The sequence below is a fragment of the Carcharodon carcharias genome, chromosome 13 (assembly GCF_017639515.1).
Source record: "Carcharodon carcharias isolate sCarCar2 chromosome 13, sCarCar2.pri, whole genome shotgun sequence".
NCBI lineage: Eukaryota > Metazoa > Chordata > Chondrichthyes > Lamniformes > Lamnidae > Carcharodon > Carcharodon carcharias.
The window spans coordinates 30,209,296-30,236,861 of record NC_054479.1 but is presented as its reverse complement, the minus strand read 5'-3'; the positions used below and the strand labels follow the sequence as shown (position 1 = coordinate 30,236,861).

The 27,566-nt window shown below is 42.0% G+C and overlaps 1 protein-coding gene across 5 annotated transcripts in view; it reads left to right on the top strand.

The window, feature by feature from the left end:
* LOC121285933 (cytosolic arginine sensor for mTORC1 subunit 2-like) overlaps positions 1 to 27,566 on the top strand; it is a 134,438-nt gene that overhangs the window by 76,320 nt on the left and 30,552 nt on the right. For all 5 annotated transcript variants that reach the window (XR_005944841.1, XR_005944839.1, XR_005944840.1 and 2 more), the window contains 2 exons: positions 15,684 to 15,877; positions 25,426 to 25,558. Coding sequence is in view for 1 of the 5 variants with exons in the window: in XM_041202889.1 (XP_041058823.1) it covers positions 15,684 to 15,877; positions 25,426 to 25,558 (327 nt within the window). In the remaining 4 variants the exon portion in view is untranslated. The remainder of the gene's footprint in view (positions 1 to 15,683; positions 15,878 to 25,425; positions 25,559 to 27,566) is intronic.

Genomic DNA, 27,566 nt, shown 5'->3' with positions numbered 1-27,566 from the left:
CACTCTGTACCTCCAAGTGTTTGTGTATCAATCCAAATAAGATTATATTAATAAACGAGAATTCGTTCTGGTATGGATGAATGGGAGGATTGTTTATTACAGGAGCAAGATCGTCTTTGGCACTTATTTGAATGTGAATGTTTTCTTTTATTTTGTACTTACCTGCCTTTTGTGGCTTCTTTGAGATTGTTGCATTGGATAATAAATCGGCAGCTTTAGTGCTGTGGATTTCTACCAACCTGGAACTGAGTTGAAACTTGTTAAACTCCTATCACTTGTGATTCTGGCATCAGGCGAAGTGAGGAAACATTCATCCTTTTAGGATGAGCTGTATTTGAATCTGGTGCTAGATATATTCTACTCTCTGCAACACTCAGCCACTTCTTTACAGTATTATATTTATTTTTTTAACCAACTCAGAGTATAATTTCCCCCAATGCTCTCCTTCCTAAGCCTTGTCACTCTCCAACTATTTATATTAAGTTCTGAGTTTAGGATTCAGATGTTAAATATTTGTAACACCATGTCAATACTAAATTTTGCACTTGATCAAAACTGTTGCATGAACCAACCAAACTGAGTTGAGGGGTCTGAGGACATTGGCATTCCCCCCATTATTAGTGTTTTCTGAACCATCGTTTTCCATTCTGTCTGATTGCTGGAGATGGCACCTCACTGAGTTTCATAACTATGAAACTTCTCCACACCAACCCCCCAACCTCTGCATCTCCCCACCCCCAAACCTCTTACTCGCTACTTGAACAATGATTTCCATTACCAGTTATACTGGTGTAGTTGGTTTGTTTCTTTATCTGCTAAAGTTTTCTGATGTTTTATCTCATTACTAATAAATTAAAAAGGTTTGAATAATATCCTTTTCTCATAATTTGGTGATACTAATACTTTTTTGGAACTTTGTGCTGTGGTTTCTGCCCCCCAACCCCTGCCCCACTCCAACACATGTTGAATTTAGCAGTCAAATATAAATAGTTCCCCTGATCCTCTTCACCATGATCTCAATGGTGACCTTTCTGAAGCTCTTACATTAAAAATTTTGTTTCTTTCAATTCTCCCCCAGCTACCCCCTACGTTGAAGGCCCTGACCTGTAATAATGAACAGGATTTTACACTCCCCCACTGGCGTGTTTGAAGGTGGGGGCACCTAAAATCCAGCGGATGGCTTTCCCACTGTGAACTTGCCCAGCCCTGACTTGTCTGAAATTTCATTGGGGGTTTGGGAGGTGTCGGCTGGCCCATCTATCATTGGGTCAATTGAGGCCCTTAAGTGACCAATTAATGACCACTTGAGGGCCTCATATCACTCCTGCTGGTATATCTCCCTCAATGGGGGTAGATCCATGCCATGTGGGAAGCCTGGTAGCTTCAATTGCGTAAACTGGTGTCAGGCAAGGGGGAGGAGCCTGCTTTGCAGCTCCCCTGGACCAAAGGGAGGCACTCTGCCCACCGCCTCTTCACCTCAACCCCCCCCCCCCACCGCCCCAACTAGATAATTTCCCCTTCGTCAGCTTCCGTCACCCACCCGCTGAGACCACTGACTCCCAGACTTACCTGGGCTCTTCGGCTGCTGGGACTACAGAGCTTCTGGCCATCCGATTGGCCCATAGTTCTCCAAGGTGGGACTCCCTCCCGTGAATGAGGCGGAAGCCTCATCTCAAAGCAATTAACACTGCTCCCAGCATTAAATTGGTGTGGGGTAGCCATTGGGAACGTGGGTGGAACCCCCTCTGCTTTTTAGCTGTGTGGGTAGGGGTATGAGAAACGCAGGGCCCCATTAAATCCAGCCCAATGTGTGGTTTCATAGTGCTGGCAACTAATCACTGAAGTTTGACTCTGTTTAAACTGATTGCTGGGGGGCCCATTCAATTATTTTGGTCTTAACAATTCGACTTGACCTCCATGCATGTATATTTTCTTGGATGCATAGGAATTCTGGAAAAAAGGACAACATCTGTGACAATTTATATTTGGATAGCACCTATGGCATAGTGAAATGTCCCAAAATGCTTTACCAGATGCAATTTGACATAGAACCACATAAGGGGATATTAGGACAGGTGAGCAAAAGCTTGGTCTAAGAATTAAGTCTGAAGGAGTACCTTGAATGAGGAAATACAGGTAGAGAGGATGAGGGAAGGAATTTCAGATTTTAGGGTCTAGGCAGCTGAAGGCATGGCAATGAGGGGATGTGTAAGAGGCTAGAATTGAGAGTTGTAGGGTTTGAGGCAGTTACTGGTTAGGAAGGGCCAAAGCCATGGAGGAGTTTGAACATGAAGATGAGGATTTTAAATTTTGAGGCATTGCTGAACAGGGAGCCAGTGTAAGTCAGTGAACAAAGGGATGACAGATAAACAGGACTTGGTGCGAGTCAAGTTAGGGGCAGCAAAGTTCATGGATGGTAGAATCAGGGCCTGGGAGAGGGGGATACACACTGGATTATGGTAGGCTGGCTAGAAGAGCACTGCAAAAGTTGAATCTAGAGCTAACAAAAGTGTGGATGAAGGTTTCAACAGCAGATGGCTGAGGCAAGGATAGAGATGGCCGGTATTATGGAGGTGGAAGGAGGTGGTCTTGCTGACAGAGGGGATGTGGAGTTGGAAGCTCAACTTGGGGAGGATGGAAGTTGTGAAAAGCCTAGAACAGCCTGTGATAGTGGCTAGGAAGGGGGATGGAAGGGGGGGCTAGGGAACAGAATTTGTGGCAAGGGCTGAAGACGATGGCTTTGGCCTTCCCCACTAAATTGGTGAAGGCTTCTCCTCATCCAATACTGGATGTTGGATGAGAATTGAGAAATCAGATGCAGTGAAAGGATGGAGGGAGGCAGTGAGCAATAGCATGTAGACAAGAAATAAGAGGGGGCCCAGGATAGATTCTTTTGGAGACTCCAGAAGTAATGGTGCAGGAGCAGGAAGAGAAACAATTGCAGGAGATTCTGTCTGTGACTGTATAGCTAAGAATAAAACCAAGTGAGGGTGGTCTTGTGCATCTGGACAGCAAGGGAGAAATGTTTGAGGAGGATAGGGTGATCCACTGCTGCAGACAGATTGATCAGGATGAGGATGGATAATTTATTACTGTTATAGTCACAGCCACATTGAATTTTATTAGTGACTGTGAGAATCATTTCAGCACTGTGGCATGGGTGAAAACTCAATTGAAGAGGTTCATGCTTGAAGTTACAGGAGATTTGGGCATGGATTTTGGAGGAGACAACACATTCAAAGAATGGAGATGGGGTGTTTGTTTACAAGGACTGCGGGGTCAGGGTGGTTTTCATGAGGAGATGGGTGATGGCAAATTTGAAAGGGAGTGGTCCGGAAACCATATCAGCTAATTTAGAGGCCAGAAAGGTAGATTGGGTGATCACCCTGCATGTAAAAATGCAATGGGTGATTAGATGAAGAATTTATCCATTAACCTAATTGGACAACTGGTGCTGGTCTTGTTCACCCATGCCACAGTGCTGAAATGACCCTCAGTCACTAATAAAATCCAACGTGGCTATGACTATGACAGTAATAAGTTATCCACCCTCATCCTGATCAATCTGTCTGCAGCTGTGGATCACCCTTCATTTAGCATTGACTGCTTTACTTTCAAGTTGGATAGTCCTGAAAGGGTCAAAGTAACCAGTTTTTAGAATTTAACAATATTGAGTAAAATCCCTATCTGGTGAGGAAGTAAGGTTGTTATTGGTAGTGACTGAGGCCATTTCCTGCTGTTATGTAGGGCAATCTTCTTTGTAGATTATGGTGAGTTTTGCTTTTTTTCTTTCCGAAACATGGAAATACTTATGTGAGAACTGGTTAAACTTTTCTGTTTCCTAACACTTGGAAGGCAGTGATATGTACTTCCTCACAGTTTCTTCGACAACCTTATAAGAAAGTAGGTTGGAAATGCATCATCACTCTCAAGCTTATTTCTGTGACTAGCTTATGTTCACTGAATAAGCGTTTCCAATGGGGGCTAGAAGTAGAAAATGTCAAGCCTAGAAAAAACCATTGCATTATCTAGTCCACCTTGATCAGGATGTAGAATCAGTTTGGGTGAGGAATAGTAGGGGAAATAAGTCACTAGTGGGAGCTGTCTCTAGGCCCCCTAACAGTAACTACAATGTAGGTCAAAGTATATATGATGAAATATTATGTGCTTGTGATAAAGGGTTGGCAATAATCATGGGTGACCTTAATCTACATATAAACTGGCAAAGTCAGATTTGCAGTAGTAGCCTACGTGAGGAGTTTATAGAATGTTTGTGAGGGAGTTTGCTTTCGAGAGTAGCTTCTACAAGTATATGAAAGGAAAGAGTAGCTAAAGTAGTTTGTCCCTTGGAGGATGAGACTGGGGAATTAATAGTAGGGAACGCAGAAATGGAACGCTTCATCAATATTTTGCCTCAGTTTTCACAGTGGAGGACTCTAGTACCACTCCAATAGTAACAGGTAGTGCAGAAGGTATAGAGAAAGAGGAACTTAGAACAATCACCATCACTAGAGAAAAAGTACTGAGCAAACTATTGGGATTAAAGAGTGATAAGTCCCCAGAACCTGATGGTCTACATCCTAGGGTCTTAAAGGAAGTGGCAGTGGAGATAGTGGATGTATTGGCTATAATATTCCAAAATTCCCTGGATTCTGGAAAGGTTTCAGTGGATTGGAAAAACAATAATATGCCCTCATTCAAAGAGGGGGGGGAGGCAGAAAGTAGGAGACGAGAGACCAGTTAGTTTAACGTCTGCCGTTGGGAAATTGTTGGAATCCATTATTAAGGAAGTAGTAATGAGGCATTTGGAAAGTCCAAATGCAATCCATCAGAGTCAGTGTGGTTTAATGGAGAGTAAATCCTGTTTGACCAGTTTGCTGGAGTTCTTTGAAGATGTGACAAGCAAAGTGGTTAATGGGGACCCTGTAGATGTAGTATATCTGGACTTCCAGAAGGCCTTTGATAAGGTGCCGCACAAAAGATTAATACACAAGATATGATCACATGGAGTTAGGGGTAATATATCAGCTTGGATGGAGAATTGGCTAACCAACAGAAAGCAGAGAGTCGGGATAAATGGGTCTTTTTCTGGATGGCAAGCTATAACTAATGGGGTGCCACAGGGTTCGGTCCTTGGGCCCCAACTATTTACAATCTATATTAATGACTTGGATTCAGGGATAGAAGGTACTATAGCTAATTTTGCAGATGGCACCAACATAGATGGGAAAGTAAGTTGCAATGAAGAAATAAGAAATTTACAAATGGATATGGACAGGTTAGGTGAATGGGCCAAATTTTGGCAGATGGAGTTTTACATGGATAAGTGTGAGGTTATCCATTTTGGTCGGAAGAATAAAAAGGTGACCTATTATTTAAATGGAGAGAAACTTCAGAATGCTTCAGTGCAGAGGGACCTGGGTGTCCTCGTGCATGAATCACTGAAAGCTAGTACGCGGGTACAGCAGGTAATAAGGAAGGCAAATGGAATTTTGGCATTTATTGCTACAGGAATAGAGTATAAAAATAGCAAAGTGTTGTTGCAACTGTACAAGGCATTGGTGAGACTGCACCTGGAGTACTGTGCACAGTTTTGGTCCCCCCCTTACTTGAGGAAAGATGTAGTTGCATCTGAGGCGATTCAGAGGAGGTTCATTAGATTGATTCCAGAGATGTGGGGCTTGTCTTATCAGGAGAGATTGAGCAGTTTAGGCCTATACTCGCTAGAGTTTAGAAGGATGAGAGGAGATCTAATTGAGGTATATAAGATGCTAAAGGGGATAGACAAAGTAGATGCGAAGTGGATGTTTCCCCTTCTGGGGCATTTTAGAATGAGAGGCCATAGTTTTAGGCTAAGGGGTAGTAGATTTAAATCAGAGATGAGGAGGAATTACTTTTCTCAAAGGGTCGTGAGCCTGTGGAATTCAGTACCTCAGAGTGTAGTGGATGCCGGGACGCTGAACAAATTTGAGGAGATAGACCAATTTTTAATTAGTAACAAGTTGAAAGATTATGTGAAGAGGGTGGGAAATTGGAGTTGAGGCCAAAATGAGATCAGCCATAATCATACTGAATAGTGGGGAAGGTTCGAGGGGCTGAATTGCCTGCGCCTCCTAGTTCTTAGGAGACAGTGTATTAGAGCGGCGTGTTCTGGAACCAACCAGAGAGAGATTATATTAGACTTGGTATTGTGTAATGTGACAGGATTAATTAATGACCTCAAGGTAAATGTACAACTAGGTAGCAGTGACCACAATATGATTGAATTTTGCATTCAGTTTGAAAGGGAGAAGAGTGGGTCTAAGGCTAGTATTTTAAACTTAAATAAGGGCAGCTATGTGGGCATGAAAGCTGAGTTGGCTGAAGTGAACTGGGATACTAGGCTAGAGGGTGGATCAATAGAGAAGCAGTGGCAGACATTTAAGGGGATTTCTCAGCATACTCAGAATAAGTATATTATTATAAAGAAAAATTCTAAAGGGAGGATCCACCATCCATGGTTAACTAAAGTACAAAGAAAAAACATATAACTGTGCAAAGACAAGTGGCATGTCAGAATATAAAGGACAGCAGAGAATGTCTAAACAGTTAACCGGGAGAAAGAAATTAGAGTATCAGAGGAAGCTAGGTAGAAATATTTAAGAAAAATAGCAAAAGTTTCTACATGTATTTAAAAAGGAAAAGAGTAGGTAAAGTAAGTGTTGGCCCTCTAGAGAGTCTTAATGGGGAGTCAAAAGTAGATAATAAGGAAATGGTGGATGAAATGAATGAATATTTTGCTTTTGTTTTCACTATAGAAGATACAAAAAACATTCCATTAATAGCTGTAAATCAGGAAGTGGAGGGGAGAGAGGAACTTGGTGAAATTACAATCACTAGGGAAGTGGTACTAAACAAACTGCTGGAGCTGCGAGCTGACAAGTCTCTGGGTTCAGATGGACTTCATCCTAAGGTCTTAAAAAGAGGTGGCTAATGAGGTACTTTTCCAAAATTTGCTAAATTCTGGAAAGGTTCCATCAGACTGAAAAGTAGCAAATAAATACAACCCTCTATTCAAGGGACAGAGGCAGAAAACAGGAAACTATAGGTCAGTTAGCTTGACTTCTGTCGTGAGGAATGTGTTAGAATCGATCATTAAGGAGGTTATGACTGGGCATTTAGAATTTTGGATACAGTGGAATGATGGAGAGAGTTGGTGAGGCATAGCATGTAGTTTAGAAATGGGAGGGGGCCGAGGATAGATTCTTTTGGAGACTCCAGAAGTAATGGTGCAGGAACAGGAAGAGAAACAATTGCAGGCGATTTGCTGACTATGACTGTATAGTTAAGAATGAAACTAAGTGAGGGCAGTCTCGTGCAGATGGACAACAAGGGGGAAATGCTTGAGGAGGATAGGGTGATCCATGGCTGTGGACAAATTGATCAGAATGATCAAGATAATTGGGAAGACTTAGCATGGTTTAGTGAAAGGGAAATTATGTTTAACCAATTTACTTGAATAAGTAACATGTGCTGTGAATAAAGGGGAGCCTGTAGACTTACTGTACTTGGGTTTCCAGAAGGCATTTGTGGAAAATAAAAGCTTATGGTGTAGGGCGTAACATGAGCATGGATTGAAGATTGGCTGGCAGAAAACAGAGTAGCATAAGTGGGTCATTTTCTGATTGGCAGGATGTGACGAGTGGAGTCCAGCAGGGGTCTGTGCTGGGCCTCAACTTTTCTTACAATTTATATCAATTCCTTGGATGAGGGGAGTGAAGGCATGGTAGCTAAATTTGCAGATGACACAAAGATATGTAGGAAAGTATGTTGTGAAGAGGACATAGAGGTTGCAGACCAACATGGATAGACTGAGTGAGTGGACAAAAACCTGGCAGATGGAGTATCATGTGGGGAAAATGTGAAGTTTTTCCCTTTGGCAGCAAGAATAAAAAAGCAGAGTATTACTTAAAAGGAGAACTTCTGCAGAATTCTGGGGTGCAGAGGGAACTAGGTGTTCTAGTACATGAGTTCCAAAAAGTTAGTATGCAGGTACAGGGAGTAATTAAGAAGGCTAATGGAATGCTATCCTTTATTACAAGAGGGATTGAACATAAAAGTAAGGATGTTATGCTTCTTTTGGACAGGGCATTGGTGAGACCGCACCTCAAATTCTGTGTGCAGTTTTGGTCTCCTTATTTAATGCTTGGAGACAGTTCAGAGGAGGTTTACTAGATTGATACCTGGAATGAACAAGTTGTCTTATGAGGAAAAGTTGGGCTGACTGGGCTTGTTTCCACTGGAGCTTAGAAGAGCGAGGGGCGATTTGACTGAAGTATATAAGGTCTTGAATAATCCTGAAGAGACTTGACTAGGTAGGTGTGGAAAAGATGTTTCCTCTTGTGGGTGAGTCCAGAACTAGGGGGGCTATTGTTTTAAAATTAGGAATTGCCCTTTTAGGACAGAGACGAGGAGAAATTTTTTCTGAGGGTTGTGCGATTTTGGAACTCTCTGCCTCAGAAGGCGGTGGAGGTAGAGTCATTGAATATTTTTAAGGTGGAGGTAGATGGACTCCTGTTCGGCAAGGGAATCAAAGGTTATCAAGGATAGATGGGAATGTAGAATTCAAAACATAAACAGATCAGTCATGATCTTATTGAATGGCGGAGCAGGCTCAAGGGGCCAAATAGCCTTCTTTTCCTATTTCGATGGTTCGTATCTTCCTATCAATTGTAACTCTCCAAATAGTTTTCAATTTAGCTTTGAAGAAATCCAAGTGGCTTGTCCTCTGTAACCTTTGGAAAGGTTTTTCAAAAATCAGCCATTCTGTCAGTGAAGTAACCTACATCATGTCCTAAATTTTCTATTGCTGTTTATTTGGGTACTATAATACTACCTTATACCAAATCAAATTGCTTGATAGGGAAGGGGGCAAGAAAAGAGGCTTCTGGTAGCTAATCTCTTGGATGTATTTTAATGGAATACAGGACAGTATTAAACTGAGACCTTCATTGATTTGGTTCAATGCCACATTATAAAAGGTACTTATCCACTGAGCTATCAGAAACAAAGTAACAGGAGTAGACCATCATCTATTGAATGTTTTTTTTAACAAAGTTGGTGTGATTGCGGTTTTGCATGGCTGTAAATCTAACAAAGAATTTGCCCAACCTCACTTTAGTAAATAAGCAAGCTGAACTTGAAGAATACTGCAACTGTCCACATGCCTATAAACACTATATATGCGGAGACTTATGTTTTTAACTCATTCTTGGGATGTGAGTGTCGCTGGCAACAGCAGCATTTATTGTCGACCCCTAATTGCGCTTGAGAAGGTGAGCATCTACCTTGAACTGCTGCAGTCTGTGTGGTGTAGGTTCACCTATAGTGCTGTTAGGGAGGGAGCACCAAGTTTTTGACCCTGCAATAGTAAAGAAATGGTGATATATTTCCAAGCCTGGATAGTGTGTAGCTTTGAGGGGTACTTGCAGATGGTAGTATTCCAATCTGTCTGCTGTCCTTGTCCTTCTAGGTGGCAGAGGTGATGATTTGGAAGGCGCAGTTGAAGGAGGCTTGATGAGTTGCAGCAGATCTTTTAGAGGGAATATTGATAATGGATGTAATGTTTGTATTTAAGTGACAGCCATGTTGAAAAACTTGCCACCTCCTTTCTGCTCTTGATGTGATCTGCACTCTGAATAAAGGCTCAAGCCTTGGGAATCAGATCACCTTGACAGATTTTAGTGATCAGCACACATGAGTGACACAAGTGAGCAATTCAATACATTAGCTGCAGGAGACTAATCTGGGGATGGGGGACAATGGCTAGGAGTATTACTAGTTGAGGTTGTGCCTAAACCTGAGTTAGGTGGACTCAGCGTTTCATTACACCTTCTGGAAACGCACTTCATTGTTTCTTTGTAACAGTCTCTCATATCGACTTGGCAGATGTTACATGACTACTTTTGGCACAAAACCATGGGAACTAAGAGCCCCAATTCTTATCTGTCCTTTCGAGGCTTATGTTCCTTACATTGTTCAGTTGAGCTCGCTCATTTTCTCAGTAATTTTCCATTCTTTCTATGTCACAATTGGGTTAGTTTATTATAATCCTGCTCTAACTTAAATTGGACCTCTCTCTTGTTCGTTGTAAATTCAGTTTATTTTGGGCTGCATTTGCTGCATGTGGAGAGACTTGCATTTGCTTAACTTTTGTGTGGCAAGTTTCTGTCAGCTAGATGTCTAAACAGCATAGCTGTGTGAATGGGGCAAGCGACTATATTTCCTTACCGCATTAAATTGGAGAATTGTTAATGGGCAGCACAGAATCTGAAGGAAGTGTCAGATAGATTAGTGAACTCAATCAGGTGCTAAGAGCAAAATAGGAAGAGGGAAAGAAAGATTGAATGGAGAGAGAGATATGAGACATTTTGCATTTTGCTTTTAAATCTCCATCAATAATTAAAGTGAAAAAATGCGACTCCTATATATATATATATATATATATATATATATATATATATATATATATATATATAAAAAATAAATTTTCAGTGCCAGGTTGTTTAGCAGTAATCAGTACAACCCTGGAATGGATAGACCCTAACTTAGCTGTAACTTTTTGAGGTGAATTTACTCTGTATCTAAGACAGCAACATTTTGTTCAAAATATTTAGGGATATTTGGTTTGAGATAGCTTACGGAAGGACAGCATAACTTGGACTGCATCATCTGGATTTCTGTACATGTGTTGTTTGATTTGCAGATTAAAAAATAATGCGCCTCACTGTTCCTTTCACAGTAAAATCTGGCTCATGTTTAACTATAGATTGTTATACCAGCTTCTATTTCTATTTTCTTAGTCTTTATCTTCCATTTCTAACTGGTTTATAGTCAAGGGTGTGTCTCCTATCTGCACTGTCAGGAAAAAGCAGTTCTGTGGATGTCTAGCTGAATTCAGCTAATGGATTCCCTGTGATAACTGTTTCATCATGCTCATTCCAGGCCCTTTAACCTGTCCTGATACATTAGCTATACTCCTCTCTCCCCCCCCCACATAGTTGCACATGGGGCTGAATTTTCATTTGGCTGCAGAGGTGGACAGGCCTGTAATTTCCTGTTGTCAGTCAGCATGCTGGTTTCCCACCATTGTCTTGCTTCCCGTCAATTTTCATGAAGGCAGAATTTGGGGATGGGGGTGGTGGGTGGTTGATGGCTACCAACTCACAAGTGGTAGCGTAGCTAATTGGGCCAATTAAAGGGCTCATTAAAGGGCACATGTCAAATGGAATTTTCTAGTCGACATGTAGGCCCTCTGCTGAGGTCATAACATGGTGAGGGATGGAGGTACCCTTCCAGTGGCAAACTAGGGGGCTAATGCTCCATCCAACTAGGAAATCCAACTCCTGCGCCTCCCCACCACCCAACACCTTGCACACACCATAGCTGTTGGGCCACAGTTGCAGTCATTGGCTGTCTGGTGGAGAGATTTCCCCTCAATGATATTGACCTGCAACTGTGGCCTCTTTGATTTTAAAAGTTTGTAGGGCACCACCCTTTGAGGTGCCCTCTATTCACCCACCTCTGACAGCAGAGCTGCTGATCTGTGTTGAAGGGTCTTCTATTGACCCTCCAGCCTTGGAAGCCCACCTGTCATCATTAATTATACTTAATTGGCCATCTCCTCAAATCTCCCTCTGGGTCCTGGCACCAGCAATTATGGGTTCCCGACAGACATTTTCTCCCAACAGCAGGACCGGAAGCCACAAATGAAAACCCATCTCGTGTTTAGAATAGTGAGGATTGCCTTTGATAATGGACTGAAATTAGGTCATGCTATTGATGTTTTCTCTGCTGGAGGAGTTAAACATGCTTGAGATTTAAATTTCTAATACAGCAAATTCCTGATGTCAGGCTGCCACATTTGACTGAAGCATTGATTTGGCAGGGACATCCCTCCATGTGGCTGACACTGCCACATTGGCAAGGCAAACCTTTTACAACAGGCTCCTATTCGGTCCATTTGGTCGAGGGAAGGGAATGGGCAGAGAAACCTTTTTCTTGTGGGCGGAGGGGTATTGCAGAGGGCCATTTCATTTTAAATTGCAAGCTCCCTGATGCCCTTTTTTTATTTGGAGAACATTTGGAAGTGAATTCATAGATATTAATGAGCTGCATATTGGACAGATTCAGAATGGAATGTTCTTCTAAGTGCTGCCATATGGGTGGGGGGGGGGGGGGGGAAACAAATTGCAGCCAGTGTTGCTGGTATTATACTGGACCATGAAATAATTTAATGACTTGGCCTTGAAGTAATCTACTACTCGTAGTCAGTAGGTTCAAGCTCTCACGTTGTTCTATTTTTTTTTGGAGAGGCACTCATTCTCATCCATAATGTTTGTCCTGGTTGTGAAAATATGCTTCAAAGGGACGGGCAAAGTATTGCACCAACTTCAGACTCCACTGCAACACCATTGACAATTGATTGCAGTGAGACTTTGGAAATGAAATATTGTTACCATTGGTAAGTGAATGGGTGCATGTAACATCAGCACTTTGGCACAGTAGCTGAAATATCCAATTGTATTGGCAAGAACCACAGAACCCAGTGATCTACTCTAAAATGTGGAATTTGGTGTTCTGCATTATTTATTCTACATTCTACTTCAGATTGCTACATACAGACTATCTGTAGTTTCAGATAAACCCACTATATAGACTCCGCACTTTAAAAGGCTAAACATGAGCTTTGTTTCAGAATTATTGGGTGAGGCCAAGAACATGCATTGACATTGTGTTAGGAGAAATAAAAGTTTAGTCCATGGTAAGTCTTATTGAGTGTGAGCTGGTTAATTACAGCATAACTATTTTCACTCATCGGAATAAAACGGTATTTCAGATCTGAGATTTTTGGGACTTTTAGTAATTTATAGTAATGAGACCATTGGAATGGAAAGCTATTGCTTTATATGACAAACTAAAATGAAGGATTTGATCTCATTTTTAATACTGACCTAGTCATTCTGTGCAACACTAGATGGCAATATATACCATACGTCAATGACTTTGAGTATTAAGAGGTAATTTATTAAAACTGGCTTTGTAGAAGTTGCTGCGGGTTGTGTCTGTAAGCCACTTTTAATGTTTGCATCTAATTTTTTTTTTAATTCATTCACGGGATGTAGACCTTGCTGACTGGGCCAACGTTTGTTGCCCATCCCTAGTTGCCCTTGAGAAGGTGGTGGTGAGCTGCCTTCTGGAACCTTTGCAGTCCATGTGATGTAGGCACACCCACAGTGCTGTTAGGAAGGGAGTGCCAGGATTTTCACCTAGTGACAGTAAAGGAATGACAAAATATTTCTAAGTCAGGATGGTGAGTGACTTGGAGGGGAACTTCCAGGTGGCGGTGTTCCCATCTATCTGCTGCTCTTGTCTAGGTGGTAGTGGTCATGGATTTGGAAGGTGCTGTCAAAAGAGCCTTGGTAAATTCCTGCACTGCATCTTGTAGATGGTAAACTCTGCTGCTACTGTGTGTCGATGGTGCAGGGAGTGAACATTTGTGGATGTGGTGCCAATCAAGTGGGCTGCTTTGTCTTGGATGGTGTCAAGCATCTTGTGTTGTGGGAGCTGCTCTCACCCAGGCAGTTGGGGAATATTTCATCACACTCCTAACTTGTGCCTTGTATTTGGTAGACAGGCTTTGGGGAGTCAGGAGGTGAGTTACTCATTGCATGATCCCTAGCCTCTGACCTGCTCTTGTAGCCACAGTACTTATATGGCATGGCCAGTCCATTTCAGTTTCTGGTCAATAGTAAACCCCAGGATGTTGATAATGGGCAATTCAGTAATGGTAATGCCATTGAACATCAAGGGATGACAGTTGGATTCTCTCTTGTTGGAGATGGTCATTGCCTGACACTTGTGTGGCATGCTTGTTACTTGCCACTTGTCAGCTTATGCCTGGATACCGTCCAGGTCTTGCTGCAATTGGACGTGGGCTGCTTCAGTTTCTGAGGAGTTGTGAATGGTGCTGAACATTGTGCAATCATCAAACATCCACACTTCTGACCTTATGATGGAAGGAAGGTCATTGATGAAGCAACTGAAGATGGCTGGGCCTAGGACACTACCCTGAGGAACTCCAGTGATGTCCTGGAGCTGAGATGATTGACCGCCAACAACCACAACCACCTTCCTTTGAGCTAAGTATGACTCCAACCAGCGGAGAGTTTGCCCCTGATTCCCATTGACTCCAGTTTTGCTAGGACTCCTTGATGCTACACTCAGTCAAATGCTGCCTTGATGTCAAGGGCAGTCACTGTCACCTCAGGAGTTCAGCTCTTTTGTCCGCGTTTGAACCAAGGCGGTAATATAACACACTAACCTTCCATGCGTTGACTATTAGATCATGATGTCATGGGATGTGTCTGTCTTGTAGCCCCTCCAGCTATCCACCCAGTATCTAGACAATTCCTCTAGTTATGGTTTCTTTTGGCCTACTGTTTAATCTTGTGGTTTTTTACCTCATCCCGCCCCATCCACAATTTTTGGCATCTTATCTTTTTGAATCCACTTTTTTATCGCATTTCCTGATTGTTTTCTTTATTCCTCCGCTGTCTCTCAAATACCATTTTGCCCAATTCAAATAATTGTTCTTGAGATGTGAGTGACAGTATTATTTATACATTTTCAACAAATGTTTTAATTTGATTTCAGTTTCACAATTTGGCAGAGTGGGATTTGAACTCACAGCCTCGAGTGTTCATCTCGTACTTTAACCTCGAGAATTATGTCTATAATGTAGAATATTCCAGGGCACTTCAGAGACCTGAAAAAAACGGATGCTCCATTAAAGGAAAAAAGAGTGGGGTAGGGCGGGTTAAATTTGCATGTTTTAAAGAGGGTCTTAAATGAGGATGTCAGTGGTTTATGGAAGGAATTCCTGAGCACGGGATCTAGGTAGCTAAATGCGTGATGGAGGGGAGAGAGCAAGAAAATATGAGGCCGTATGATCAGAGAAATAGTTTGTGAGGTACGATTTCGTATGACTGAGGAAGATTACAGAGATAGAGGTTCAAAGTTATAGATTTAAACCCACTTTCTGTGTGCCTCTATATTAAATATCCAGTATTTAGATAACTTTCAGACTTGCAGTCTATTATCCATTTGTGTACTTTGCTGTGTCCAGTTGATTAACGTTTGACATAATGTCACATTTTTGAGTTTTCATTACTTATTGTTACAGTCATGGCATATTTGTAAAGCTTATTGGGCGATGCACACTTCTAAAAAGCAACATGGAATATGGACACTGTACCTTCACAAAATGGACTTCAGAAAGTTAGGTGACTTCTTTTGTGGCTTCTGTTTAGACAGAGATGTGAAGGTCTGAATATATCTCTGAAAAGTTACTTAAAATGCAAGTAACCTTCCCAGGTGCTGGTTGACTAGTCCTCAACATTTCAATGGAAGAGATTTAAAATGACAATAGTTTGCTGGCCTTTCATCAGGATTTATCTTGCAAATTTTACCTGTGTTTCTTCACCTACCTTAGGTTGGTACTTGTATGTGATCAGTGGACAGAAAAGTCTTTATGATTAAATGACCATTTCTTCTAACATATTATGTTCTGATTGAGTAAGTCTGAACTGGTCTTTGTTAGAAGCCTAAATATTTCTCTTTTCTTTTCCCTCTCTCTGTTTCAGAGTTACCTCAAACAGGCTATCTACAAGTGGCAGAAGCAACATGGCTGGCACTGAATGTTGTGTCCAACGGTCATTCATCAACCAGTTCTCAAACAATTGGAGTGACAAAGATAGCGAAGTCCGTGATTGCTCCCCTAGCCCAACATAATGTTTCTGTATTCATGTTGTCGACCTACCAGACTGACTTCATACTGGTGAGTATACTCTCTATCTCTTAGCTGTTGGTTTTTTTGTATTCTGTAGAGGGGTGTGGTGGCATAGCGTGTTATGACACAGCAGATGGTGAATGTCCAGCTGCTCAAATCTGTGGGAAACTTGAAACAACTGTCACAACCAATTTTCAATGTGTATAAATTTCGAGATGTGTGCCTTGAATTCAGTAGTAATAAGATCACCAAGCCTTATGGGATTTTAGAAAACTAGATTAAACATTTATTAATAAGAGAAATGATTTAAAATATATACATAGATTTACAAATTACTACCATTATAACTTCTAAATCCCTTTCTCAATCTAACTCCCAGTTACACCTTCGTTAAGGCACATAGATTTTAAAAGACCCGGCAAAGAAACATGATATCCTGAACAAGTCGACTTCCAAGTGAGTTCTCTTCACTTCAGTCCCTGGAGACAGCAGCTTGAGGCATAGATGGTGAAGGCTTCTCACACTTGTAAGATCTTAAAAGTGCCTTACCTTACACACAGCCTTTGCTCCTCCTTTATACATATCTTCCTCTTTGAATGCAAATACCCATTGTTTTACTATGTCTTTGGACTTTATCTCCCGGACAAAACTGTCTCATAGCACTAAGTTTTACTGGTAATCTTTGGGGGGAAAAATAAACACTGTTTCTAAACTTCACCTGGCTAGGTGACACATTTTACCGCTCCTTTGAAATAAACCAGACTAGATTGTTTTCAAACTGCAAATGTCCCCATGACACCCATGTTTCTAAACTTCCCCATGTTTATCTAATTAACATTTCAAACCTACCCTCACTTCTTAGATCAAAGCACCCCAGACTAGCTGCCTCTACTTCAATTAAATTTCTCATGCAGGCACATAGACACATCCCACTATTACTCTATTTTACAATAAATTCCAATAACATTATGAGAATTATTATATCTTTTTGACAGTGATAATGTTACTGGACTAGAAATCCAGAAAGCCCAGGCTAATACTCTGGGCACATGGGTTGAAATCTCACCATGGCAGCTTTTTACTAATGAATAAAATCTGGAGCTAAGAAGCTAGTCTCAGTAATAGTGACCATGCATCTGTGTCGATTGCTGTAAAAACCCATCTGGTTCACTAATGTCCTTTTAGGGAAGGAAACCTGTCCTCGCCTGGCCTTCATGCGACTCCAAATCTCCAGCAATGTGTTTGACTCTTATATGCCTTCTGAAATGGGCTGGCAACCTTGCAGTTGTATCAAGCTGCTTCAAAGACTACAAAGAGGAATGAAACTGGACAAACAACCTGGCATTGCCCTAGGCACCGGAAATGACAAAGCAAACCCAGGTCCTGCAATGTTCTTCTTACTTACATTTGGGGGCTAGTGCCAAAATTGGGAGAGCTATCCCACAGACTAGTCAAGCAGCAGCCTGACATAGCCACACTCTTACAGACAATGTCTGAGAAACCACCATCTCCATCCCTGGGTATGCCCTGTCCTACTGGCAGGACAGGCCCACCAGAGGATGTGGCACAATGGTATACAATCAAGAGGGAGTTGCCCTGGCAACCCATGAAGTCTCAAGGCATCAGGTCAAAGGGGGCAAGGTGCTTACCATCTACCACATCACTCTCCCTTCCCCCCCCCCACCACCATCTGAGTCCATGTTGAACACCAATTGGAAAACACACTGAGGGTGAAAAGGCACAGACTGTACTCTGGGTGGGGGACTTCAGTGTCCATCATCCAAAAATGGCTCAGTAGCACCACTACTGACGTAGCTGGCCGAGTCCTAATGTACATAGCTGCAAGACTGGGTTTGCAGCAGGTGGCGAGGGAACCAACAACCAACAACTTAACCTCATTCTCACTAATCTGTCATAGATGCTTTTGTCCATGTCAGTATTGGTAGAAATGACCATCACGAAGTCTTTGTGGAGACGAAGTCCTATCTTTACCTTGAGAATACCCGCCATCGTGTTGTGTGGCACTACCACTGTGCTAAATGGGATAGATTTCGAACAGTTCTAGAAATGCAAAATTAGGCATCCATGAAGCGCTGTGGGCCATCACAGCAGAATTGTACTCAACCACAATCTGTAACCTCATGGCCTGCATTACCATCAAGCTGGGGATCAACCCTGGTTCAATGAAGGGTGCAGGAAAGCATGCCAGGAGCAGCACCAGGCATACCTAAAAATGAGCTGTCACCCTGGTGAAGCTGTATCACAGGACTATTTGCTTGCATGCCAAACAGTGGAAACATCATGTGATAGGCGGAGTTAAGAGATCCCACGACCAACAGATCAGATCCGAGCACTGCAGTCCTGCCACACCCAGTTAGGAATGGTGGCGGATAATTAAACAGTTAACAGAAGGAGGAGGCTCCATAAATATTCCCATCCTCAATAAAGCGAAAAGAGAAGGCTGAAGCATTTGCAACCATCTTCAGCCTGAAGTGCCGAATGGATGATCCATTTCTGCCTCCTCCTGTGGTCCCCAGTATCACAGCTGCCAGTTTTCAGCCAGTTCAACTCAATCCACATTATCAAGAAATGGTTGAAGGCACTGGATACTGCAAATGCTATAAGCCCTGACAACATTCCAGCAACAGTACTGAAGTCTTGTGCTCCAGAATATCTGTGTCCCTAGCAAAGCTGTTCCAGTACAGCCACAATACTGGCATCTACTTGGCAATGTGGAAAATTGCCCAGGTATGACCTATCCACAAAAAGCACAATTCCCACTGGTAAGTTGCCTACACTCAATCATCAGCAAAGTGATGGAAATTGTCGTTGACGGTGCTATCAAGCAACTGTTACACAGCAATAATCTGCTCACTAATAGTGTGTTTGGGTTCTGCCAGGGCTACTCACTCCTGACCTCATTACAACCTTGGTCCAAAATGGACAAAAGAGCTGAACTCCAGAGGTGGACTGAGAGTGACTGCCCTTGACATCAAGGCAGCATTTGACCAAGAGTGGCATCAAGGAACCCTAGCAAAACTGGAGTCAATGGGAATCAAGAGGAAAACTCTCCACTGTTTGGAGTCATACCCAGCAGAAAGAAAGTTGGTTGTGGTTGTTGGAGGTCAGTTGTCTCAGTCCCAGGGCATCGCTGCAGGTGTTCCTCAGGATAGTGTCCTAGGCCCAACCATTTTCAGCTATTTCATCAATGACCTTCCCTCCATCATAAGGTCAGAAGTGGGAATGTTTGCTGATGATTGCACAATGTTCAGCATCATTCGGGCCTCTCCAGATACTGAAGTCGTCCGTGCCCAAATGCAGCGAGACCCGGACAACATTTCAACCTTGGGCTGATAAGTGGCAAGTAAGATTTGTGCCACATGAGTGTCAGGCAATGACCATCTCCAACAAAAGCAAATCTAACCTTGACATTCAATGGTATTACCATTGCAGAATCCCTCACTATCAACATCTTGGAGTTACCATTGACCAGAAGCTGAACTATATAAATACCATGGTTACAAGAACAGGCCAGAGGCTGGGAATTCCGTGACAAGTAACTCACCACCTGATTCCCCAAAGCTTATCACCATCTATAAGGCACAAGTCAGGAGTATGGTAGAATACTGACCACTTGCCTGGATGAGTGCAGCTCCAACAACACTCAAGCTTGACACCTTGCAGGACAAAGTAGCCTGCTTGATTGGCACCCCATCCACCAATTTAAATATTCACTCTATTCACCACCGATGCACTGTGACAGCAATGTGTACCATCTACAAGATACACTGCAGCAACTCACCAAGGCTCCTTCGACAGCACCTTCCAGACTGCAACTTCTACCACTTAGAAGGACAAGGGCAGCAGATGCATGGGAACACCACCACCTGCAACTTTCCCTCCAAGCCATTCGCCATCCTGACTTGAAAATATATTGCTGCTCTTTTACTGTCGCTGGGTCAAAATCCTGGAACTCCTTCCCTAACAGCATTGTGTATGTACCTACAATATATGGACTGCAGCGGTTCAAGAAGGCACCTTGCCATCACCTTCTCAAGGGCGATTATGGATGGGTGATAATTGTTGGCCTAGCTAGAGATGCCCACTTCCCATAAAGAAATTTTTAAAAAAGTAGTACTGAATATCATTGTATTCTCTTATAAACGTGTGTTTGGGAAACTTCCATTTATTTACAAAGTGCAATGATATAAAATAGCATTGCGTGTCTCTGGTTTACAACATCATGGTGATAGAACATGAGACAACAGTGTTATTTAACTTGCTGCTTTTGTCCCTCCTGAACTTAGAGGTTTGCCCAATAATCTCTCATTAAATAGCGCCTCCATAGAACCATAGAAAAGCTATGGTGCAGAAAGAGGCCATTCAGCTCATCGTGTTGCACCAGCCAAAAAAGAGAAAAAAGAAACTAGCTACTCATTTTAACCCCACTTTCCAGTACCTGGTTCATAGCCTTGCAGGTTACAGCACTTTAGATACAGATCCAGATACCTTTTTTAAATGAGTTGAGTGTTTCCGCCTCAACCACCAACTTAAGCAGCGAATTCCAGGTGCCCACAATCCGCTGGGTGAAAAAGTTTTTCCTCATGTCCCCTCTAACCCTTCTACCAATCACCTTAAAATCTGTGCCCCATGTAATTGACCCCTCAGCAAGGGAAAACAAGTCTTTCCTGTCTACCCTATCCAGGCCCCTCATTATTTTTGTACACCTCAATGAGATCACCCTCTAGCCTCCTCTGTTCTAAGGAAAACAACCCTATCCTATCCTCATAGCCGCAGTTTTCAAGCCCTGGAAACATTCTTGCAAATATCCCCTGCACTTTCTCCAGACCAATTATGTCCTCCTTGTAATGTGGTGACCAGAACTGTACACAAAATTCCAGCTGTGGCCTAACCAGCATTTTATACAGTTCCACCGTTACATCCCTACTTTTGTATTCAATACCTCGCCCAATAAAAGAAAGCATTCAATATGCTTTCTTGATCACCTTGTCCACCAGTCTTGCCACCTTCCAAGGACCTGTGGACAGGTACTTCAAGGTGTCTCACCTACTCACCCCTCTCAATAATTTCCTGCTTATTGAGTATTCCCTTACTTTGTTTGCCCTCCCCAAATGCATTACATTGCACTTTTCCAGATTGAATTCCATTTGCCACTTCTCTGCCCAGTCAACCAAACCATTAATATCATTGTGGAGTCAGCAGGTATCCTCTTCACTATCAACTAGATGGCTAATTTTTGTCATCTGCAAATTTCCCAATCATGCCTCCCACATTTAAGTATAAGTCATTAATATATACAACAAACAGCAAGGACTCCAATACTGAGCCCTGTGAAACACTACTGGAAACCGTTTACCATTTGCAAAAACATCCATTGAGCATTACCCTTTGTTTCCTGTCACTGTGCCAGTTTGGATCCAACCTGCCAGCTTCCCCTGTATCCCATGAGATCTTTCTTTCCTGAATAGTCTCCCATGTGGGACCTTGTCAAATGCCTCACTGAAATCCATGTAGACAATATCCACTGCACCACCCTCATCAATCCTCCTTGTTACTTCCTCAAAAAATTCTATTAAGTTAGTAAGACACAATCTTCTCCTAATAAAACATGCTGACTATCGCTGATCAATCTGTGCCTTTCTTAAGTGACAGTTTATCCTGTGTCTCAGAATTGTTTTCAATAATTTGCCCACCACTGAAGTCAGACTGACCGGCCTATCATTTTCTGGCCTATCCTTCGCAGCTTTTTAAAATAATGGTCCAATGTTTGCAAACCTCCAATCCTCTAGGACCTCGTCTGTATCTAGTGAAGATTGGAAAATGATCCTCAAAGCATCCACTATTTCCTTCATTCAACAGCCTGGGATACTATCCATCTGGCCCTGGTGATTTATCCACCTTCAAGTCTGCCAGCCCCTCCAGTATTTCTTCTCTTGCTATGCTTATGGTATCTAAAATTTCACATTCCTCCTCTTTAACTAGAATGTCTGCATCATTCCTCTCCTTAGTGAAAGACAGAGACAAAGTACTCATCGAGAACCCTGCCCATATCATCTGCATCAACCCACAAGTTACCATGTACATCTCCAATAGGCCCTACCTATTCCTTAATTATTCTCTTGCTCTTACTGGTAAAATATCTTAGGATTTTTTTTTATTTTACCTGCCGATGTTTCTTCGTGTTCTCGCTTTGCTTTCCTAATTTGCATTTTTACTTTGCCCCTGCGCTTTCTATACTCCTCTAGGCTTCCTACAGTATTAAGCCTTTTGTGACTGTCATAACCTTATCCTGCTTTATTTTGGCCTTAAGCAATGAAGTTGGATAACCAGGGGCTCTAGATTTGGCAGTATGACCCTTCTTTGTGGGGACACATTTATACTGTGCCTGTAGAATCTCACCTTTGAATGCCTCCCACTGATTTGACAGTTTTTCCGTCTAATAGCTGTATCCAGTCCAGCTCACTTTTCAGCTTTGTAAAATTTGTCTTCCCCCAATTTAGAACTTTGACTCCTATTCTATCTTTGTTCTTTTCCGCAATGATGCTAAATCTAACTATATTATGGTCACTATCTCCTAAATTATCCCCCACTGCTACTTCATTCACTTGCCCAGCTTCATTTACTAAGACTAAATCTAGAATTGCACTCCCTCTTGTTGGGCTTGTTACATGCTGGCTAAAAAAAAAAGTTCTCTTGAATGGAGTTCAAGAATTTCGGGCCCTCTGTGCCCTTCATACTGTTCACATCCCAACTGATATTAGGGTAGTTGAAGTCCCCAGTGATTACTGTCCTATTGTTCTTGCACTCAGAAATCTGTCTACATATTTACTCTTCTAACTCCCACGACTATTTTGGGATCTATAGTGCACTCCTAGCAGTGTAGCTGCCCCTTTTTTTTTATTTCTGAGCTCAACCCATATGGCCTCATTTGATGCTTCATTTAGTTTACCATCCCTCCTGACAGCTGTAATTGCTTCTTTAGCCAATAATGCTACACCCCCCACATTTTTTTTATTCCCCTCTCTATCCTGCCTGGAAACTCTCAACCTAGGGATGTTGAGCTGCCATTTTTCCCCTCTTTAAGCCAAGTTTCCATTATAGCGATGATATCATGCTGCCATGTGTCTATCTGTGCCCTCAGCTCATCAGCTTTATTTACTTTGCTCCTTGTATTTGCACGTATACCTTTTTAACACTGCCAAATTCATGTGCTGTACACTTTTTAACCTGTGCTGCTTCTGTCTTTCAGAGTTGCACATTAATTCTCCATCTCCCGTTCCTGCTCTGAATTGTCCTCAGATTCCAATCCCCCTGCCAGTCTAGTTTAAAGCCCCTTCAATAGCACGAAGAAATCTCCCTGCAAGGATATTCATCCCAGTCCTGTTCAGGTGTAGAGTGTCCATCTTATAAAGGTCCCACCTTCCCCAGACATGGTCCCAATGCCTCAGAAACCTGATGCCCTCCCTCCTACACCAGCTTTCCAGCCACTTGTTTATTCGCTCAATCCTCCTATTTCTGTACTTGCTTGCATGTGGGACTGGGAGTAATCCTGCAATATAGCTTTAGAGGTCTTGCTTTTCAATCTCCTTCCTAGCTCCCTGAAGTCTGCTTTCAGGACCTTATCCCCTTTCATACCAAGTCATTGGTACCAATGTGGACCACAACCTCTAGTTGATCACCCTCCCCTAGAAGAATGTCCTGCAGCCGCTCCGTGACATCCTTTACCCTGGCACCAGAGAGGGAACGTACCATCCTGGAGTCATGTCTATGGCCACAGAAATACCTGTCTGTTGCTCTAACTAACAAATCTCTTATTACTACTGCTCTTCCCTCCTTCTTTCTCCCTTCCTGTACAGCAGAGTTGACTGTGGTGCCACAAACTTGGCTCTGACTGCACCCCTCAGAGGAGCCAGTGACCTCACTGGTATCCAAAATGGAAAACCAATTGGTGAGCAGGACCCCAGGGGACTCCTGCACTACCTGCCTAATTTTCTTGGACTACCTGGCGGTCACCCATTCCCTTTCTGCCTCCAGGCTCCTAAGCTGTGGTGTGACCACCTCTCTAAGTGTGCTATCCATGTAGCTCTCAGCCTCAAGTACTGTTCAGTTCTGGTCGCCAAGGGAAACAGAAGGGTGATTTCTAGTAGTTATGAAGAAAGGCAGGAGAAATGAAAGCTCTTTTTAGCCTTGAAAGGAAGCTACTTGAGAGAGTTTTACACTTCAATAGGACATTTAAATGACATGGATAAGGTTAATCTGGAATCCTACTTTAGAGTATTCCAGGATGCTGGAACAATGTATATGGGTGAAAACTGTTGAGAAGAAACATCAAGAAGAATGCCAGGAAGAACTACTCCTTACAAAGAATAATCAGAACTTGGAAGGGACTCCCTGGTAGGATAATGTAGGCAAAGACTCATTCAGAAATCAGTTTAATGTTGTGATGGGTGAATGTAGGCCTTTATCTGGATGGATGAATTACGATGGGTTTAATAGCTTCCCTCATCTGTACCCATTTTATGATTTTGTATGATGCCCCTTTAGAAATTGCTATCAAGTTTCTGATAATGCAATTCAATCATCTAGTCAACCAACTTGACATTAATCTGACTGTTTCAGGGATGGCGAGGTCTTGGGCATACATTTACATCAAATCTTCTGGGTATGGATTTTGATAAATAATGAATTATTCATAAATGAACTGAGTTCTATACTAGTTGCAAACTTATCTAAATGCACTGGACATGAAGACTGTTATGAGAGATACTGCACACTTAATCAAGTGCTCCTAGCATTTTGTCATAACCTAAAGTAGTTTTTTTTTTTAACTAGGTCCTTTGTGTTTTTAAAGAGTAACATAAGTACTTGCTGCAGCACTAATTAAGCAATGGACAAACTAATATCAGTTCTATAAAACCTGAGTATTGGTTGCACTTGTGACTTTTACCATAGATTTTATACTGGGTACTTCTACATATGCACATGCAGAATATTCATTTTCCCTCTTTGTAAAAAGACCAACCCAACAAAGAAATTGAACAGAATTCAAGTAAGTGATTGGGTCCAGAGTGGTAAATGGGCTGTGGAATCTTGTTTTGATATAATTCTATAGGACACAGATGATATACTCCACTATGCCACGTATTGCAATGTTGAGAGAAACAATCTCTTGCTTGTTTTTCTGATAGTATTAATTTATTTTTGCTCAATAGTGTTTATTTTGGGAATTTGTCGCTTTTTCACTTTTTATATCCAATGTTGGCATCAAGCATTTTTGAGTCTGTTTGTAGTTAGAAGCGTAGAACAGATACAAAGCAAAGACCCAGTTTATACTTGTTAGAGGTCATGTATGTTGACCTCTAACACCTGCATCAACTGATTATCTTTGAGGTGTGCATGAGTAAAACTGACTTGCTGTGAAACACTGTGGCTTTATGCTATGGGTTGATGCTTATGAAGACCTGAGATTCGACTGTGCAAATATTTTTCACCTAGAACCCCTAACACTTATGTTATGAGTCTGCACTATCATCCTCTCTTGTGTATTTAATGTGCTCTTTAATTTGTGTGCCTAGGTTCGGGAGAGTGATTTACCAGCAGTTATTCACACCCTGTCTGAAGAATTCAGTATCTACAAGGAGGAGAATGGGGAATCGGTTCCAGTGGATAGTAACAATGTCACAAATGGCTTTATAAAACCCAAAGCTGGTAAAGTAAAGTTGCCAGATTAGAGTGTTCATAATTGTCATACTTTTCACATAACTAGAACAGGTGCCTCAAAATTTGAGAGTGACACCAAAACAAGAGGTGTAGTTAAAACAAAGAATGTGACAGGAAGACATGGACCCAGTGGATATAGTGTTTTTGATTTCCAAAAAGTATTCGATGGTGCCACATAAAAAGGCTATTACACAAGATAAGAGATCGTAGTATTGTGGATAATACATGAGTGTGGCTAACAGAGTTGGGATAATGTCATTTTCAGCTTGGCAAACCATAACAAAGGGGTGCCACAGGGTTTAGTGCTGGGGCTTCAACTATTTACAATCTATATTAATGACTTAAATGAAGGGACCAAGTGAATTGTAGCTACATTTGCTGATATAAAGATAGGTATTGGAGGAGAAAAAGTTGCGAGGAGGACACAAAGATTCTGCAAAAGGATTAAGATAGATTAAGTGTGCAAAAATTTGGCAGATTAAGTATAATGTGGGAAAATATGAGGTTGTTAACTTTGGCAGGAAGAGTAGGAGTGCAGAAGATTATTTAAATGGGAGAGACTGCAGAATGCTGTGGTACAAAGGGATCTGGGTGTCCTTGTACATGAAACACACAAAAAAAGCATGCAGGTACAGCAAGTAATCTAGAAGGTAAATGGAATGTTGGCCTTTATTGCAAGGTGGATGGAGAAGAGAAGTCTTACTACAACTGTACAGGACATTGGTGAGACCATGCCGAGAGTACTGTGTATCGTTTTGGTTTTCTTACTTTAGGAGGGATGCACTTGCATTGGAGCCAGTTCATTAGGTTGATTCCTAGGCTGAGGGCTTTGTCTTATGAGGAAAGATTGAGCAGGTTGGGCCTACAATCACTGGAGTTTTAAAGAATGCAGTATGATCTTATTGAAACATGTAAGATTCTGGGGGGGGCTTGACAGGGTAAATGCTGAGGATGCTTCCCCTTTCGAACTAGGGGACACAGTTTAAAAATAAGGAGTCTGCCATTTTAGATAGATATGAGGAAGAATTTCCTCCCTCCGAAGGTCATTAATCTTTGGAATTCTCCACCCCAGAGAGCAGTGGAGGCTGGATGAATGAATATACTCAAGGCTGAGTTAGGCAAATTGTTGATTTACAAAGGAGTTGAAGGTTTTGAGGGGCAGGCAGGAAAGTGGCGTTGCTGAGTAGAGGACCAGGCTCGAGGACCAAATGGCCTACTCCTATTTCTTATGTTCGTATACCTTAATAAATTTGTACATTGGGCCTGCAGTTGGCAAATTAATTTCAATATAGGATAAGTTTGAAGTGATTCATTTTTTATGGGAAGATTAAGGGGCCACATACTGCTTGGATAATAGGAGTCTAAGTGGGGTAGAGAAGCAAAGGAACCTTGGGGTATAGATACACAAATCGCTAAAATTAACAACACTGGTTATGTGGCCACTATTTTTTTAAAAAGCAAATCAAGCAATGGGGCTGGAATTAAAAAGCTGAATTGTTGTGTTCAACTAGTACTGAACTTGGACCACGCTTGGAGTACTGTGCTCAGCTCATGCCTCAATGTTCTTTTTAGAATATTGAGACATTGCCAAAGGTGCAAAAAAGCTTCACAAGAATGATATTAAAACTGAGAGGATAGGCTGTGCCTCTTTTGTTTAGAAAAGAGAAAACTGCAGGTTAATATGATAGAGGACTTAATGATAATGTAAAGATGTGATAACACAGATATAGAAGGGAATCTTTCTGCTGTGGAGAGGGCTCGAAAACCAGAGGTCATAAGTATAAATTAGTTATTAATGAATGCAGTAGGAAATTCAGGAGAAACACCTTCACCCACAGAGCGGTAAGAATGTGGAACTCATTATTACAAAGAGTGGTTAAGGCAATTAGTATAGTTGCATTTAAAGGGAAGCTAGCTAAACGTATGAGGGAGAAAGGAATAGAAGATATGCTTATAGGGTTAAATAAAAAGTGGTGGGAGGAGGTGCATCCAGAAG